We start from the raw sequence: 18,863 nt of genomic DNA on the forward strand, positions 1-18,863 counted from the left end.
TTTCCCCATGTGCACTGAGCTCCACCTCATCAGTGTGGCTCTGGACATTCTGCCGTTGCTGAATTATCCCACTCCTTGTCCGACATTCAGTACCGGGGTGAGCCGAAATTCCCTTCGATTCAATCTTCCCTGCTCCACACCCAGCTCCCCACCCCTCACTCCGTCCCTCTCACCGGTGATGTTTTTTTTAAGTCATTACTTCACTCTGGGGTGTGGTTGTCGCTGGCTGGGCCCAGCATTTATTGCCCATCCCTAATTGCCCCCTTGAGAAGGTGGTGGGTGAGCTGCCTTCTTGAGCCGCTGGAGTCCCTGTGGTGTAGGTACACCCACAGCGCTAATAGGGAGGGAGTTCCAGGATTTTGTCCCTGTGGTGTAGGCACACCCACGGCGCTGTTAGGGAGGGAGTTCCAGGATTTTGTCCCTGTGGTGTAGGTACACCCATGGTGCTGTTGGGGAGGGAGTTCCAGGATTTTGTCCGTGTGGTGTAGGTACACCCACGGCGCTGTTAGGGAGGGAGTTCCAGGATTTTGTCCCTGTGGTGTAGGTACACCCACAGCGCTGTTAGGGAGGGAGTTCCAGGATTTTGTCCCCTGTGGTGTAGGTACACCCACGGCGCTGTTAGGGAGGGAGTTCAAGTGTTTTGTCCCTGTGGTGTAGGTACACACACCGCGCTGTTAGGGAGGGAGTTCAAGTGTTTTGTCCCTGGGTGTAGGTACACCCACAGCGCTGTTAGTGAGGGAGTTCCAGGATTTTGTCCCTGTGGTGTAGGTACACCCACAGCGCTGTTAGGGAGGGAGTTCCAGGATTTTGTCCCCTGTGGTGTATGTACACCCACAGTGCTGTTAGGGAGGGATTTCCAGGATTTTGTCCCTGTGGTGTAGGTACACCCACAGTGCTGTTAGGGAGGGAGTTCCAGGATTTTGTCCCTGTGGTGTAGGTACACCCACAGCGCTGTTAGAGAGGGAGTTCCAGGATTTTGTCTGTGTGGTGTAGGTACACCCACAGCGCTGTTAGAGAGGGAGTTCCAGGATTTTGTCCCTGTGGTGTAGGTACACACACAGCGCTGTTAGGGAGGGAGTTCCAGGATTTTGTCCCTGTGGTGTAGGTACACCCACAGCGCTGTTAGGGAGGGAGTTCCAGGATTTTGTCCCCTGTGGTGTATGTACACCCACAGTGCTGTTAGGGAGGGATTTCCAGGATTTTGTCCCTGTGGTGTAGGTACACCCACAGTGCTGTTAGGGAGGGAGTTCCAGGATTTTGTCCCTGTGGTGTAGGTACACCCACAGCGCTGTTAGAGAGGGAGTTCCAGGATTTTGTCTGTGTGGTGTAGGTACACCCACCGTGCTGTTAGGGAGGGAGTTCCAGGATTTGGACCCAGCGACAGTGAAGGAACAGCCGATATATTTCCGAGTCAGGGTGGTGAGTGACTTGGAGGGGAACTTCCAGGTGGTGGTGTTCCCCATCTATCTGCTGCCCTTGTCCTTCTAGATGGTAGTGGTCGTGGGTTTGGAAGGTGCTGTCGAAGGAGCCTTGGTGAGTTGCTGCAGTGCATCTTGTAGATGGTACACACGCTGCTGCTACTGTGCGTCGGTGGTGGAGGGAGTGAATGTTTGTGGATGGGGGGCCGATCAAGCGGGGCTGCTTTGTCCTGGACGGTGTCGAGCTTCTTGAGTGTTGTGGGAGCTGCACTCATCCAGGCAAGTGGGGAGTGTCCCATCACACTCAGACTTGTGTCTTGTAGATGGTGGACAGGCTTTGGGGGAGTCAGGAGGTGAGTTATTCTCCGCAGGATTCCCAGCCTCTGACCTGCTCTTGTAGCCACAGTATTTATGTGGCTGGTCCCAGTTCAGTTTCTGGTCAATGGTAACCCCCAGGATGTTGATAGTGGAGGGATTCAGTGATGGTGATGCCATTAAACATCAAGGGGCGATGGTTAGATTCTCTCTTGTTGGAGATGGTCATTGCCTGACACTGTGTGGCGTGTTATTGACAGTAAACCCTGTCCCCCTCTCACCCACACCTGGTGAGAGGGTCTCCCACCACCTTCATTTTAAACTTCTCAACCTTGTTTTCAGATCCACTCCCTAACCCCTCCCTCCCTAGCTCTGTAACCTCCTCCAGCCCCTACAACCCTCCCTATCTCTGTAACCTCCTCCAGCCCCTACAACTCTCCCTATCGCTGCAACCTCCTCCAGCCCCTACAACCCTTCCTATCTCTGTAACCTCCTCCAGCCCCTACAACCCTCCCTATCTCTGTAACCTCCTCCAGCCCCTACAACCCTCCCTATCTCTGTAACCTCCTCCAGCCCCTACAACCGTCCTTATCTCTGTAACCTCCTCCCGCCACTACAAACTTCCCTATCTCTGTAACCTCCTCCAGCCCCTACAACCGTCCTTATTTCTGTAACCTCCTCCCTCCACTACAACCCTCCCTATCTCTGTAAACTCCTCCATTCCCTACAACCCTCCGAGATCTCTGCGCTCCTCCAATTCCGGCCTCTTGACCATCCCCCGATTCCCATCGCTCCACCATTGGCGGCCGGGCCTTCAGTTGGCTGGGGGCCTGAACCTCGGAATTCCCTCCCTCAACCTCTCCTCCTCTCTCTATCTCTCTCTTCCTTTAAGACGCCCCTTAAACCCTCCCTCTTCGGCTCCGATTGTCCCTCGTGTTCCCTCAAGGGGCTCGGGGTCACCGAACCTTTGGTAACATTTTTATCTTTCATTTGACACCCACCTTGGTATGTTTCACTGCATTGAAGGCGCTATATGAATGCAAGTTGTTCGTTATCCTCTTGCTTATATGTGACCTTTTGCCCTGAGTCTGTTCTCTAGATTTTGCATTGGAGTTCAGCTCTTTGGCTCTGTAAAAAGTTGTATTTATGTTCATAAATGTATAAATATTCTGTAAAATTTACAACCCAGTTTTGGTTTGAAGCGGTTTGTCTCAGACTGGTGTCTGGTCCTTTCCCTGATTCTCACAGGCGGCGAAGTGTGGGACCAAGTGCCAAACAGTCACAAGGATGACTCTTTCTCTCTTTCTCCCTCCCTCTATCCCCCTCTCTTTGCCCCTCTCTCTGTCTACCCCTGTGTGAGAGCATGTGTGTGTGTGTGAGTGTGTGTGTGTGTGTGTGTGTGTGTGAGTGTGAGCACGTATGTGCGCACACATGTTCGTGTGTGCATGCATTTGTGGGTATGCATGTGTGTGTGTGTGTGTGTGTGTGGATGTGTGTGTACACGCGTGTGTGTGCGTGTGAGAGTATGCATATGCATGCGTGCATTTGTGGGTATGCCCGTGTGTGCATGCGTGTGCCTCTGTGTCCACATGTGTGTGCGTGTGGATGCGTGTGCATGCAAGTGTGTGCACCCGTGTGCTCTTGCATGTGTGCGTGTATGTGTGTGTGTACATATGTATGTATATGTGTGTGCATATATCCCTTTCTCTGTCTCTCTCTGCCTCTGTCTGTCTCTATCTCTCTCTGTCTTTCTCTTTCTTGCTCTGTCTGTCTGCCTCTCTCTCTATTTCTGTCTCTCTTTCTCCCTCTCTCTGTCTTTGTCTGTCTGTCTCTCTGTCTCCCACTCTCCCTGTCTCTCTCTCTCACAGAATCTCAGTCTCTTTCTCTCTCAGCCTCTCTCTCTTTCTCTCTGTCTCTCTCATTGCCTACCTGACTCTGTCTCTCTGTCTTTCTCTTTCTTGCTCTGGCTGTCTTTGTCTGTCTGTCTCTCTGTCTCCCACTCTCCCTGTCTCTTTCTGTCACTGAATCTCAGTCTCTTTCTCTCTCGGCCTCTCTCTCTTTCTCTCTGTCTCTCTCATTGCCTATCTGACTCTGTTTCTCTCTCTCTCTGTCTTTTGCTGTTGGACTGCCTCCCTCTCTCTCAGTGTCTCTCTCACTGACTCCATCTCACTCTGCCTCTCTCTCTTTGTCTCTCTCTCTTGTCTCTCTCGACCTCTCTCTTTCTCTCTGTCCGTCTCTTTCTCTCTCTGAATCTCTGACTCCCCCTATCCCTCCCTCTCCGTCTCCATCTCTCCCGATTCCCTCTCTGCCTTTCTCACTCTCCCGGCCGTCATTTCTCTCTGTATCTCTCTCTGTCTCTCTTTCCCACCGAATCCCTGACGCTGTCCATCTCTCTCGCTGTCTCTTCTTCCCTCACTCTCACTGAACGTCTGTCTCTCTCGCTCACCTCCTCTCTCGCTCTCTCTCAAACACGAGCTCTGCCTCCCTGCCTCTTCCGGCACCTCTCTCTGTCTCCCACTCACCCTGTCTCCAATTCTCCCTCTTACTATCCCTCTCTCTACCTCTTCGTCCCTGTCTCCCGCTATCTCTCCCTCTTTATCTTTCGCTTTCTCTCTCTCTCTCTACCTCCGCTCTCGCTCTGGCGGAGATTTTGAAAGAGGAAGTGGTTTTCTCGAGTGCTTGGGAGGCTTCCTGCCGATGGAGCGTTGCGGGGTGGGGTTGGAAGGTTGGACGAGTGGAGGGGGCCTAGCAGGTGGAAGAAGCTGAAGGAATCCACCACCCCCACTGCGTCGCAAGCCCATCGAGAGGCTGTACATTGGCGTTTCCCCTCTCCCTCTCTCTCTCTCTCACTCCGATACGTCACACGCTACCCTCCCTCCCTCCCTCCCTCCCTCCCTCTCTCTCTCTCTCGCTCTCACTTCCTGTCAAAGCAGAAACTGAACTTGGGTAAAAGGGAGCCGGTACTTGGATCCACGGGCCTAGACCTCCCTCATCTCAGCCAGTTGGTGGCCCAAACTCGCGCCCATCACCCCGTCCCCTCCCCCCCGAACCCCAGTTGACCATTTTTGCGAAAGGAGGGGTGGGGGAGGGTGGGGGGGGGGGTGTGGGGGTGGGGTGTGACTCGAGACACAGTTGGCACTGGACTAGCGAGGAAGAGGGGAGAGGAAACGAGGCTGCAGTAGGAAGGAGGGAGGGAGAGAGAGAGAGAGAGAGAGATCGAGGGAAAGAGAGAGAGCGCACACACTGAAGGCAACTCAAGGGCATCCTTTGGCGACCGGCTGGCTGAAGAGGATACAGAGCGGCCTACGAGAGGCTCCAGCTCGATGTGGGCAGGGGGGCAGGAGCCAATGTAGGCCGCAGGCCCCAGAGACTCCGGCCTGGATGAGGGAACGTCTCCGAGGGGGACTGGAAGTGGAGCAGTGATTAAACACCTGCCTGGAGCGCGGCAAGAGAATGAAAAGGCAGAAAGGGAAAAGGAAGGGGAACACCAAGGAGCGAGTGTTCGGCTGTGACCTCATCACACACCTCGAAGCGTCAGGCCACGAAGGTAAGATCAGGGGACCACATCCCCGCACCCCTCAGATTGTACAGATATCTCCCTGAGAGAGAGGGAGTAAGAGACACCATTCAGTGTACAGATATCTCCCTGAGAGGGAGGGACTGAGAGACACCAGTCAGTGTACAGATATCTCCCTGAGAGAGAGGGAGTGAGAGACACCAGTCAGTGTACAGATATCTCCCTGAGAGAGAGGGACTGAGAGACACCAGTCAGTGTACAGATATCTCCCTGAGAGAGAGGGACTGAGAGACACCAGTCAGTGTACAGATATCTCCCTGAGAGAGAGGGACTGAGAGACACCAGTCACTGTACAGATATCTCCCTGAGAGAGAGAGACTGAGAGACACCAGTCAGTGTACAGATATCTCCCTGAGAGAGAGGGACTGAGAGACACCAGTCACTGTACAGATATCTCCCTGAGAGAGAGAGACTGAGAGACACCAGTCAGTGTACAGATATCTCCCTGAGAGAGAGGGACTGAAATACACCAGTCAGTATACAGATATCTCCCGAAGAGATAGTGGACTGAGAGACATCCGTCAGTGTACAGATATCTCCCTGAGAGGGAGGGGACTGAGAGACACCAGTCAATGTACAGATATCTCCCTGAGAGAGAGGGACTGAGTGACTCTAGTCAGTGTACAGATATCTTCCTGAGAGTGACTGAGAGACACCAGTAACTGTAGATATATCTCCCTGGGAGAGAGCATCTGAGAATCACCAGTCAGTTTACATGTATCTTCCTGAGAGAGAGGGACTGAGATACACCATTTAAGCTGCAGTTATCTCAACGTGAGATTGGATCTGAGAAACACGAAAGTACAGATATCTCCATGACAGAGAGAGAATGATATACACTAGTTAGCGTGCAGTTATCTCCCTGAGAGAGAGTCTGAGATAGACCAATTAGCGTAAAGATATCCCTCCGTGAGTTTGGGACTGAGAGACCCCAGTCAGTGTACAGAAATCTCCCTGAGAGAGAGGGACTGAGAGACACCAGTCAGTGTACAGATATCTCCCTGAGAGAGAGGGACTGAGAGACATCAGTCAGTGTACAGATATCTCACTGAGAGTGAGGTTTTGATAGTCACCAGTGTACAGATATCTCCCTGAGAGAGGGGGACTGCGAGTCACCATTCAGTATACAGATATCACCCTGAGAGAGAGGGAGTGAGATACACCAGTCAGTGTACAGATATCTCCCTGAGAGAGGGGAACTGCGAGTCACCAGTCAGTGTACAGATATCTCCCTGAGAGAGGGACTGAGATACACCAGTTAAGGTGCAGATATTTCAACGTGAGATAGGAACTGAGAAAAAGCAATGTACAGATATCTCCGTGACAGAGAGAGACTGAGGGGCAACAGTCAGTGTACAGATATCTCCCTGAGAGAGAGGGACTGAGAGACACCAGTCAGTGTACAGATATCTCCCTGAGAGAGAGGGACTGAGAGACACCAGTCAGTGTACAGATATCTCCCTGAGTGAGAGGGACTGAAATACACCAGTCATTGTACAGATATTTCCCTGAGTGAGAGGGACTGAAATACACCTGTCAGTGTACAGATATCTCCCTGAGAGAGAGTGGACTGAGAGACATCAGTCAGTGTATAGATATCTCCCTGAGAGGGAGGGGACTGAGAGTCACCAGTCACTGTACAGATATCTCCCTGAGAGAGAGGGACTGATACTGACTAGTCAATATAGAGATATCTCCCTGAGAGAGAGAGACTGATAGACACCGGTTAGTATTCCGATATCTCCCTGGGAGTGAAGGACTGAGAGACACCAGTCAGTGTACAGATATCTCCCTGAGAGAGAGGGTCTGAAACACACCAGTCTGTGTACAGTTATCGCCCTGAGAGAGAGGGTCTGAAACACACCAGTCAGTGTACAGTTATCGCCCTGAGAGAGAGGGACTGAGAGACACCATTCAGTGTACAGATATCTCCCTGAGAGAGAGGGACTGAGACACCAGTCAGTGTACAGATATCTCCCTGAGAGAGAGGGACTGAGTGACTCTAGTCAGTGTACAGATATCTTCCTGAGAGTGACTGAGAGACACCAGTAACTGTACAGATATCTCCCTGAGAGAGAGAGACTGAGAGTCACCATTCAGTTTACATGTATCTTCCTGAGAAAGAGGGACTGAGATACGCCATTTAAGCTGCAGTTATCTCAACGTGAGATTGGATCTGAGAAACACGAAAGTACAGATATATCCGTGACAGAGAGAGACTGATATAATCTAGTTAGCGTGGCGTTATCCCTGAGACAGAGACTGAGATAGACCAGTTAGCGTAAAGATATCCCTCCGTGAGTTTGGGACTGAGAGACCCCAGTCAGTGTACAGATATCTCCCTGAGACAGTGAGACTGAGAGACACCAGTCAGTGTACAGAAATTTCCCTGAGAGAGAGGAATGAGAGACACCAGTCAGTGTACAGATATCTCCCTGAGAGAGAGGGACTGAGAGACACCAGTCAGTGTACAGATATCTCCCTGAGAGAGAGGGACTGAGTGACACTAGTCAGTGTACAGATATCCCCCTGAGAGAGAGGAACTGAGAGACACCAGTCAGTGTACAGATATCTCCCTGAGAGAGGGGGACTGAGAGACACCAGTCAGTGTACAGATATCTCCCTGAGAGAGAGAGGGACTGAGTGACACCAGTCAGTGTACAGATCTCTCCCTGAGAGAGAGGGACTGAGTGACACCAGTCAGTGTACAGATATCTCCCTGAGAGAGAGAGGGACTGAGTGACACCAGTCAGTGTACAGATCTCTCCCTGAGAGAGAGGGACTGAGTGACACCAGTCAGTGTACAGATATCTCCCTAAGAGAGAGTGGACTGAGAGACACCAGTCAATGTGTAGATATCTCTCTGAGAGAAAGGGACAGAGATACACCAGTTCCTGTCAAGATATCTTCCTGAGAAAGAGGGACTGAGATGCACTAGTCAGTGTACATAGATCAGCCTGAGAGATTGGGACTGAGAGTCACAAGTCAGTGTACAGATATCTCCCTCAGAGAGAGGGACTGAGACACACCAGTCAGTGTACAGATATCGCCCTGAGAGAGAGGGACTGAGAGACACCAGTCAGTGTACAGATATCTCCATGAGAGAGAGGGACTGAGAGACACCAGTCAGTGTACAGATATCTCCCTGAGAGAGAGGGGACTGAGAGACACCAGTCAGTGTACAGATATCTCCCTGAGAGAGAGGGACTGAGAGACACCAGCAAGTTTACAGATATCTTACTGAGAGAGAGGGACTGAGAGACAACAGTGCACAGATATCTCCCTGAGAGAGGGGGACTGCGAGTCACCATTCAGTATACAGATATCACCCTCAGAGAGAAAGATTGAGACACAAGTCAGTGTACAGATATCTTCCTGAGATAGAGGGACCGGGATACACCAGTTAAGGTGCAGATATTTCAACGTGAGATAGGAACTGAGAAACAGCAATGTACACATATCTCCGTGACAGAGAGACTGAGGGGCAACAGTCAGTGTACAGATATCAGCCTGAGACAGAGGGACAGGGATACACCAGTCAGTGTACAGATATCTGCTTGAGAGAGAGGGACTGAGAGACATCAGTAAATGTACAGATATCTCAATGAGAGAAAGGGACTGAGAGACATCAGTAAATGTACAGATATCTCTCTCAGAGAGAGGGACTGAGATAAATCATTTAGCACAAAGATATACCTCTTTGAGATTGGCAGTGTGAGACATCACGCAGTGTACAGACATCTCCTTGAGAGAGAGGAATGGAGAGACATCGGCAAGTTTACAGCTATCACCTTGAGTTAGAGAGGGACTGAGAGACATGAGCAAGTGTACAGATATCTGCCTGCGAGAGAGCTTCTGAGAGTCGCCAATCAGTGTACAGATATCTCCATGAGAGAGAGGGTCTGAGATACACTAGTCAGTGTACAGATATATCCCTGAGAAAGTGGGACTGAGAGTCAATATTCAGTATACACATATCCCCCTGAGAGAGAGGGACTGAGAGACACCAGTCAGTGTAGAGACATCTCCCTGAGAGAGAGGGACTGAGGGACACCAGTCAGTGTGCAGATATCTCCCTGAGAGAGAGGTATTGAGAGACACCAGTTAGTGCACAGATATCTCCCTGAGAGAGAGAGGGACTGAGATGTCACCAGTCAATGTACAGATGTTTCCCTGAGCGAGAGGAACTGAGAGACACCAGTCAATGTACAGATATCGCCATGAGAGAGAAGGACTGAGAGACACCAGTCAGTGTACAGATATCTATATGAGAGTGTGTGACTGCGATAAACCAGTCAGAGTACAGATATCTCCCTGAGAGAGAGGGACTGAGATACATCAGTCATTGTACAGATATCTCCCTGAGAGAGAGGGACTGTGATACATCAGTCAGTGTACAGATATCTCCCTGAGAGAGAGGGGACTTAGAGTCACCAGTCAGTAAACAGATATCTCCCTGAGTCAGTGGGACTGAGAGACCAGTCAGTATACAGATATCTCCCTGGGAGCGAGCATCTGAGAGTCACCAGTCCGATTACTTGTATCTTCCTGAGAGAGAGGGACTGAGATACACCGGTTAAAGTGCCGATATCTCAACATGAGATTGGAACTGAGAAACACGAAGGTACAGATATCTCCGTGACAGAAAGGGACTGATATACAGCAGTTAGCATGCAGATATCTCCCACAGATAGATCCTCATATACACCAGTTATCATACACATATTCCTCCGTGAGATTGGGACTGAGAGACCCCAGTCCATGAACAGATATCTCCCTGAGACAATGGGACTGAGAGACACCAGTCAGTGTAAAGATATCTCCCGGAGAGTGATGGACTGAGTGACACCAGTCCGTGTACAGATATCTCCCTGAGAGTGATGGACTGAGAGACACCAGTCAGTGTACAGATATGTCCCTGAGAGAGAGGGTCTGAGAGACACCAGTCAGTGTACAGATATCTCCCTGAGAGAGAGGGACTGAGAGACACCAGTGAGTGTTCAGATATCTACCTGAGAGAGAGGGAAAAAGAGACACCAGTCAGTATACAGATATCTCCCTGAGAGAGAGGGACTGAGAGACACCAGTCAGTGTACAGATATCTACCTGAGAGAGAGGGAAAAAGAGACACCAGTCAGTGTACAGATATCTCCTGGAGCGAGAGGGATTGAGCTACAACTGTCAGTGTACAGATATCTCCCTGAGAGAGAGGGACTGAAAGACACCAGTCAGTGTACAGATATCTCCCTGTGAGATAGGGATTGAGAGAAACGAGTCAGTGTACAGATATCCTCCTGCGAGAGAGAGACTCATAGACACCAGTCAGTTTACAAATATCTCCCTGAGATAAAGGAACTGAGCGACACCAGTCATTGTACCGTATCCTCCTGAGTGAGAGGGACTGAGAGACACCAGTCCCTGTACAGATATCTCCCTGAGAGTGAGGGACTGAGAGACACCAGCCAGTGTACAGATATCTCCCTGAGAGAGAGGGACTGAGAGACACTAGTCAAAGTACAGATATCTTCCTGAGAGAGAGGGACTGAGAGACACCAGTCAGTGTACAGATATCTCCCTGAGAGAGAGGGACTGAGAGACACCAGTCAGTGTACAGATATCTCCCTGAGAGAGAGGGAGTTAGAGTCACCAGTCAGTGTACAGATATCTCCCTGAGAGAGAGGGACTGAGAGACACCAGTCAATGTACAGATATCTCCCTGAGAGAGAGGGACTGAGAGACACCAGTCAATGTACAGATATTTCCCTGTGAGATAGGGTTTGAGAGAAACGAGTCAGTGTGCAGATATCCTCCTGCGAGAGAGAGACTCATAGACACCAGTCAGTTTACAAATATCTCCCTGAGATAAAGGGACTGAGCGACACCAGTAATTGTACCGTATCCTCCTGAGTGAGAGAGACTGGGAGACACCAGTCAGTGTACAGATATCTTCCTGAGAGAGAGGGACTGAGAGACATCTTTCAGTGTACAGATATCTCCCTGAGAGAGAGGGACTGACAGACACCAGTCAGTGTACAGATATCTCCCTGAGAGAGAGGTACTGAGAGACACCAGCCAGTGTACAGATATCTCCCTGAGAGAACGGGACTGAGAGACACCAGTCCCTGTACAGATAACTCCCTGAGAGAGAGTGGACTGAGAGACATCTTTCAGTATACAGATATCTCCCTGAGAGAAAGGGGACTGAGGGACACCAGTCAGTGTACAGATATCTCCCTGATAGAGAGGGACTGAGAGACACCAGTCAGTGTACATGTATCTCCCTGAGAGAGCGGGACTGAGAGACACCAGTCAAAGTACAGATATCTCCCTGAGAGGGAGGGACTGAGAGATACCATTCAGAGTACAGATATCTCTGTGAGACAGAGGGACTGACAAACAACAGTCAGTGTAAAGATATCTCCCTGAGAGAGAGGGACTGAGAGACACCAGTCAGTGTACAGATATCTCCCTGAGGGAGAGGGACTGAAAGTCACCAGTCATTGTACAGTACCTTCCTGAGTGAGAGGGACTGAGACACAACAGTCAGTGTACAGATATCTCCCTGAGAGAGAGGGGACTGAGAGATATCAGTCAGTGTACAGATATCTCCCTGAGAGAGAGGGGACTGAGAGATATCAGTCAGTGTACAGATATCTCACTGAGAGAGAGGGACTGAGAGACACCAGTCAGTGTACAGATATATCCCTGAGAGGGAGGGACAGAGAGACAGCAGTCAGAGTACAGATATCTCACTGAGAGAAAGAGAGTCTGGGAGTCACCAGTCAGTGTACAGATATCTCGCTGAGAAAGAGGGTCTGAAATATATCAGTTAAGGTGCAGATATCTCAACGTGAGTTTGGAACTGTGAGAGACGAATGTGCAGATAACTCCCTGAGAGAGAGAGAGTGATATACTCCAGTCAGCGTGCAGATATCTCCCTGAGAGAGAGGGACTGAGAGACACCAGTGCACAGATATCTCCCTGAGAGAGAGGGGACTGAGAGATACCAGTCAGTGTACAGTTATGTCCCTGAGAGAAAGCCACTGAGTCACACCAGTAAGTGTACAGATATTTCCCTGAGAGAGAGGGATTGGGAGACACCAGCAAGTTTACAGATATCTCGCTGAGAGAGAGGGGACTGAGAGACACCAGTCAGTGTACAGATATGTCCCTGAGAGAGAGGGACTGAGACACACCAGTCAGTGTACAGATATCTCCTTGAGAGAGAGGGACTGAGAGACACCAGTGAGTGTACAGATATCTACCTGAGAGAGAGGGAAAAAGAGACACCAGTCAGTATACAGATATCTCCCTGAGAGAGAGGGACTGAGAGACACCAGTCAGTGTACAGATATCTACCTGAGAGAGAGGGAAAAAGAGACACCAGTCAGTGTACAGATATCTCCTGGAGCGAGAGGGATTGAGCTACAACTGTCAGTGTACAGATATCTCCCTGAGAGAGAGGGACTGAAAGACACCAGTCAGTGTACAGATATCTCCCTGTGAGATAGGGATTGAGAGAAACGAGTCAGTGTACAGATATCCTCCTGCGAGAGAGAGACTCATAGACACCAGTCAGTTTACAAATATCTCCCTGAGATAAAGGGACTGAGCGACACCAGTCATTGTACCGTATCCTCCTGAGTGAGAGGGACTGAGAGACACCAGTCCCTGTACAGATATCTCCCTGAGAGTGAGGGACTGAGAGACACCAGCCAGTGTACAGATATCTCCCTGAGAGAGAGGGACTGAGAGACACCAGTCAGTGTACAGATATCTCCCAGAGAGAGAGGGACTGAGAGACACCAGTCAGTGTACAGATATCTCCCTGAGAGAGAGACTGAGAGACACCAGTCAGTGTACAGATATCCCCCTGAGAGAGAGGGACTGAGAGACACCAGTCAGTGTACAGATATCTCCCTGAGAGAGAGGGACTGAGAGACACCAGTCAGTGTACAGATATCTCCCTGAGAGAGAGGGACTGAGAGACACCAGTCAGTGTACAGATATCTCCCTGAGAGAGCGGGACTGAGAGACACTAGTCAAAGTACAGATATCTTCCTGAGAGAGAGGGACTGAGAGACACCAGTCAGTGTACAGATATCTCCCTGAGAGAGAGGGAGTTAGAGTCACCAGTCAGTGTACAGATATCTCCCTGAGAGAGAGGGACTGAGAGACACCAGTCAATGTACAGATATCTCCCTGAGAGAGAGGGACTGAGAGACACCAGTCAATGTACAGATATTTCCCTGTGAGATAGGGTTTGAGAGAAACGAGTCAGTGTGCAGATATCCTCCTGCGAGAGAGAGACTCATAGACACCAGTCAGTTTACAAATATCTCCCTGAGATAAAGGGACTGAGCGACACCAGTAATTGTACCGTATCCTCCTGAGTGAGAGAGACTGGGAGACACCAGTCAGTGTACAGATATCTTCCTGAGAGAGAGGGACTGAGAGACATCTTTCAGTGTACAGATATCTCCCTGAGAGAGAGGGACTGAGAGACACCAGTCAGTGTACAGATATCTCCCTGAGAGAGAGGTACTGAGAGACACCAGCCAGTGTACAGATATCTCCCTGAGAGAACGGGACTGAGAGACACCAGTCCCTGTACAGATAACTCCCTGAGAGAGAGTGGACTGAGAGACATCTTTCAGTATACAGATATCTCCCTGAGAGAAAGGGGACTGAGGGACACCAGTCAGTGTACAGATATCTCCCTGATAGAGAGGGACTGAGAGACACCAGTCAGTGTACATGTATCTCCCTGAGAGAGCGGGACTGAGAGACACCAGTCAAAGTACAGATATCTCCCTGAGAGGGAGGGACTGAGAGATACCATTCAGAGTACAGATATCTCTGTGAGACAGAGGGACTGACAAACAACAGTCAGTGTAAAGATATCTCCCTGAGAGAGAGGGACTGAGAGACACCAGTCAGTGTACAGATATCTCCCTGAGGGAGAGGGACTGAAAGTCACCAGTCATTGTACAGTACCTTCCTGAGTGAGAGGGACTGAGACACAACAGTCAGTGTACAGATATCTCCCTGAGAGAGAGGGGACTGAGAGATATCAGTCAGTGTACAGATATCTCACTGAGAGAGAGGGACTGAGAGACACCAGTCAGTGTACAGATATATCCCTGAGAGGGAGGGACAGAGAGACAGCAGTCAGAGTACAGATATCTCACTGAGAGAAAGAGAGTCTGGGAGTCACCAGTCAGTGTACAGATATCTCGCTGAGAAAGAGGGTCTGAAATATATCAGTTAAGGTGCAGATATCTCAACGTGAGTTTGGAACTGTGAGAGACGAATGTGCAGATAACTCCCTGAGAGAGAGAGAGTGATATACTCCAGTCAGCGTGCAGATATCTCCCTGAGAGAGAGGGACTGAGAGACACCAGTGCACAGATATCTCCCTGAGAGAGAGGGGACTGAGAGATACCAGTCAGTGTACAGTTATGTCCCTGAGAGAAAGCCACTGAGTCACACCAGTAAGTGTACAGATATTTCCCTGAGAGAGAGGGATTGGGAGACACCAGCAAGTTTACAGATATCTCGCTGAGAGAGAGGGGACTGAGAGACACCAGTCAGTGTACAGATATCTCCCTGAGAGAGAGGGACTGAGACACACCAGTCAGTGTACAGATATCTCCTTGAGAGAGAGGGACTGAGAGACACCAGTGAGTGTACAGATATCTTACTGAGAGAGAGGGACTGAGAGACACCAGTCAGTGTACAGATATCTCCCTGAGAGAGAGGGACTGAGAGACTCCAGTCAGTGTACTGATATCTCACTGAGAGAGAGGGACTGAGAGACTCCAGTCAGTGTACTGATATCTCACTGAGAGTGAAGTACTGAGAGACACCAGTCAGTGTACAGATATCTCCCTGAGAGTGAAGTACTGAGAGACACCAGTCAGTGTACAGATATCTCCCTGAGAGAGAGAGACTGAGAGGCAGCAGTCAGTGTACAGATATCTCCCTGAGTGAGAAGGGGACCGAGAGACTCCTGTGATCGTACAGATAGCTTCCTGAGAGAGATGGACAGAGAGACACCAGTCATTGTACCGTATCCTCCTGAGTGAGAGAGACTGAGAGACACCAGTCAGTGTACAGATATCTCCCTGAGAGAAAGGGGACTGAGGGACACCAGTCAGTATACAGATATCTCCCTGAGAGAGAGGGACTGACAGACACCAGTCCCTGTACAGATAACTCCCTAAGAGAGAGTGGACTGAGAGACACCAGTCAGTATACAGATATCTCCCTGAAAGAAAGGGGACTGAGGCTCACCAGTCAGTGTACAGATATCTCCCTGAGAAGGAGGGACTGAGAGATACCATTCAGAGTACAGATTTCTCCCTGAGACAGAGAGAATGAGAGAAACTAGTCAATGTACTGATATCTCCATGAGAGTGAAGGACTGAGAGACTCCAGCAAGTGTACAGATAACTACCTGAGAGTGTATGACTGTGATAAACCATTCAGTGTACAGATATCACTGTGAGAGATTGGGACTGAGATACACCAGTCAGTGTACAGATATCTCCCTGAGAGAGAGGGACTGAGAGACACCAGTCAGTGTACAGATATCTCCCTGAGAGAGAGGGACTGAGAGACACCAGTCAGTGTACAGATATCTACCTGAGAGAGAGGGACTGAGGGACACCAGTCAGTGTACAGATATCTCCCTGAGAGAGAGGGACTGAGGGACACCAGTCAGTGTACAGATATCTCCCTGAGAGAGAGGGACTGAGACACACCAGTCAGTGTACAGATATCTCCTTGAGAGAGAGGGACTGAGAGACACCAGTGAGTGTACAGATATCTTACTGAGAGAGAGGGACTGAGAGACACCAGTCAGTGTACAGATATCTCCCTGAGAGAGAGGGACTGAGAGACTCCAGTCAGTGTACTGATATCTCACTGAGAGAGAGGGACTGAGAGACTCCAGTCAGTGTACTGATATCTCACTGAGAGTGAAGTACTGAGAGACACCAGTCAGTGTACAGATATCTCCCTGAGAGTGAAGTACTGAGAGACACCAGTCAGTGTACAGATATCTCCCTGAGAGAGAGAGACTGAGAGGCAGCAGTCAGTGTACAGATATCTCCCTGAGTGAGAAGGGGACCGAGAGACTCCTGTGATCGTACAGATAGCTTCCTGAGAGAGATGGACAGAGAGACACCAGTCATTGTACCGTATCCTCCTGAGTGAGAGAGACTGAGAGACACCAGTCAGTGTACAGATATCTCCCTGAGAGAAAGGGGACTGAGGGACACCAGTCAGTATACAGATATCTCCCTGAGAGAGAGGGACTGACAGACACCAGTCCCTGTACAGATAACTCCCTAAGAGAGAGTGGACTGAGAGACACCAGTCAGTATACAGATATCTCCCTGAAAGAAAGGGGACTGAGGGTCACCAGTCAGTGTACAGATATCTCCCTGAGAAGGAGGGACTGAGAGATACCATTCAGAGTACAGATTTCTCCCTGAGACAGAGAGAATGAGAGAAACTAGTCAATGTACTGATATCTCCATGAGAGTGAAGGACTGAGAGACTCCAGCAAGTGTACAGATAACTACCTGAGAGTGTATGACTGTGATAAACCATTCAGTGTACAGATATCACTGTGAGAGATTGGGACTGAGATACACCAGTCAGTGTACAGATATCTCCCTGAGAGAGAGGGACTGAGAGACACCAGTCAGTGTACAGATATCTCCCTGAGAGAGAGGGACTGAGAGACACCAGTCAGTGTACAGATATCTCCCTGAGAGAGAGGGACTGAGGGACACCAGTCAGTGTACAGATATCTCCCTGAGAGAGAGGGACTGAGGGACACCAGTCAGTGTACAGATATCTCCCTGAGAGAGAGGGACTGAGGGACACCAGTCAGTGTACAGATATCTCCCTGAGAGAGAGGGACTGAGATACACTAGCAAGTTTACAGATATCTCCCTGAGAGTGAGGTTCTGATAGTCACCAGTGCACAGATATCTCCCTGAGAGAGAGCGTCTGAGAGTCACCAGTCATTTTACATGTATATTCCAGAGAGAGAGGGACTGAGATACAGCAGTTAAGGGGCAGAAATTTCAACGTGAGTTTGGAACTGAGAAACAGCAATGTACAGATATCTCCATGACTGAGAGAGACTGAGAGACAACAGTAATTGTAAAGATAACTACCTGAGAATGTGGGACTGAGATAAACCAGTCAGTGTACAGATATCTCCCTGAGAGAGAACGATTGAGAGACACCAGTAAATGTACAGATATCTCCCTGAGAGTGAAAAATTGAGATTAATCATTTAGTGAAAAATATACCTCCGTGAGATTGGCACAGTGAGACAACACTCAGAGTACAGATATCTCCCTGAGAGAGAGGGACTGAGTGACACCAGTCAGTGTACAGATATCTCCCTGAGAGAGTGGGACTGAGAGACACCAATCAGTGAACAGATATCTCCGTGACTGAGAGAGACTGAGACACACCAGCAATTGTACAGATTACTGCCTCAGAGTGTGGGACTGATATAAACCAGTTGGTGTACAGATATCTCCCTGAGAGAGAGGGACTGAGAGACACCAGTCAGTGTACAGATATCTCCCTGAGAGAGAGGGACTGGGAGACACCAGTCAGTGTACAGATATCTCTGTGTGACACAGGGGCTGACAAACAACAGTCAGTGTACAGATATCTCCCTGAGGGAGAGGGACTGAAAGTCACCAGTCATTGTACAGTACCTTCCTGAGTGAGAGGGACTGAGACACAACAGTCAGTGTACAGATATCTCCCTGAGAGAGAGGGGACTGAGAGATATCAGTCAGTGTACAGATATCTCACTGAGAAAAAGAGAGTCTGAGAGTCACCAGTCAGTGTACAGATATCTCGCTGATAGAGAGGGTCTGAAATACATCAGTTAAGGTGCAGATATCTCAACGTGAGATTGGAACTGTGAGAGACGAATGTGCAGATAACTCCCTGACGGAGAGTGAGTGATATACTCCAGTCAGCGTGCAGATATCTCCCTGAGAGAGAGGGACTGAGAGACACCAGTGTACAGATATCTCCCTGAGAGAGAGGGGACTGAGAGATACCAGTCAGTGTACAGTTATGTCCCTGAGAGAAAGGCACTGAGTAACACCAGTTAGTTTACCGATATTTCCCTGAGAGTGAAGTACTGAGAGACACCAGTCAGTGTACAGATATCTCCCTGAGAGAGAGGGAGTGAGAGACACCAGTCAGTGTACAGATATCTCCCTGAGAGAGAAGGACTGAGAGACACCAGTCAGTGTACAGATATCTCCCTGAGAGTGCAGTACTGAGAGACACCAGTCAGTGTACAGATATCTCCCTGAGAGTGAAGTACTGAGAGACACCAGTCAGTGTACAGATATCCCCCTGAGAGAGAGAGACTGAGAGGCAGCAGTCAGTGTACAGATATCTCCCTGAGTGAGAAGGGGACCGAGAGACTCCTGGCTTCGTACAGATAGCTTCCTGAGAGAGATGGACAGAGAGACACCAGTCAGTGTACAGATATCTCC

At 49.7% G+C, this 18,863-nt stretch overlaps 2 protein-coding genes across 2 annotated transcripts in view; both read left to right on the forward strand.

Annotated features, from left to right (window-relative positions):
• The window catches only part of LOC121273488 (nectin-4-like), a 228,773-nt gene extending 228,434 nt beyond the window's left edge, over positions 1–339 (forward strand). Inside the window, exon 9 of the mRNA XM_041180659.1 lies at positions 1–339. This exon is cut by the window's left edge and continues 423 nt beyond it. The gene's annotated coding sequence lies outside the window, so the exon portion shown is untranslated.
• A 4,514-nt stretch (positions 340–4,853) lies between these two features.
• The window catches only part of LOC121273473 (rho GTPase-activating protein 30-like), a 228,468-nt gene continuing 214,458 nt past the window's right edge, over positions 4,854–18,863 (forward strand). Inside the window, exon 1 of the mRNA XM_041180636.1 lies at positions 4,854–5,280. Coding sequence (XP_041036570.1) covers positions 5,187–5,280 — 94 coding nt within the window. The 5' untranslated portion in view covers positions 4,854–5,186. The remainder of the gene's footprint in view (positions 5,281–18,863) is intronic.

This window comes from Carcharodon carcharias (genome assembly GCF_017639515.1).
Source record: "Carcharodon carcharias isolate sCarCar2 chromosome 24 unlocalized genomic scaffold, sCarCar2.pri SUPER_24_unloc_1, whole genome shotgun sequence".
NCBI lineage: Eukaryota > Metazoa > Chordata > Chondrichthyes > Lamniformes > Lamnidae > Carcharodon > Carcharodon carcharias.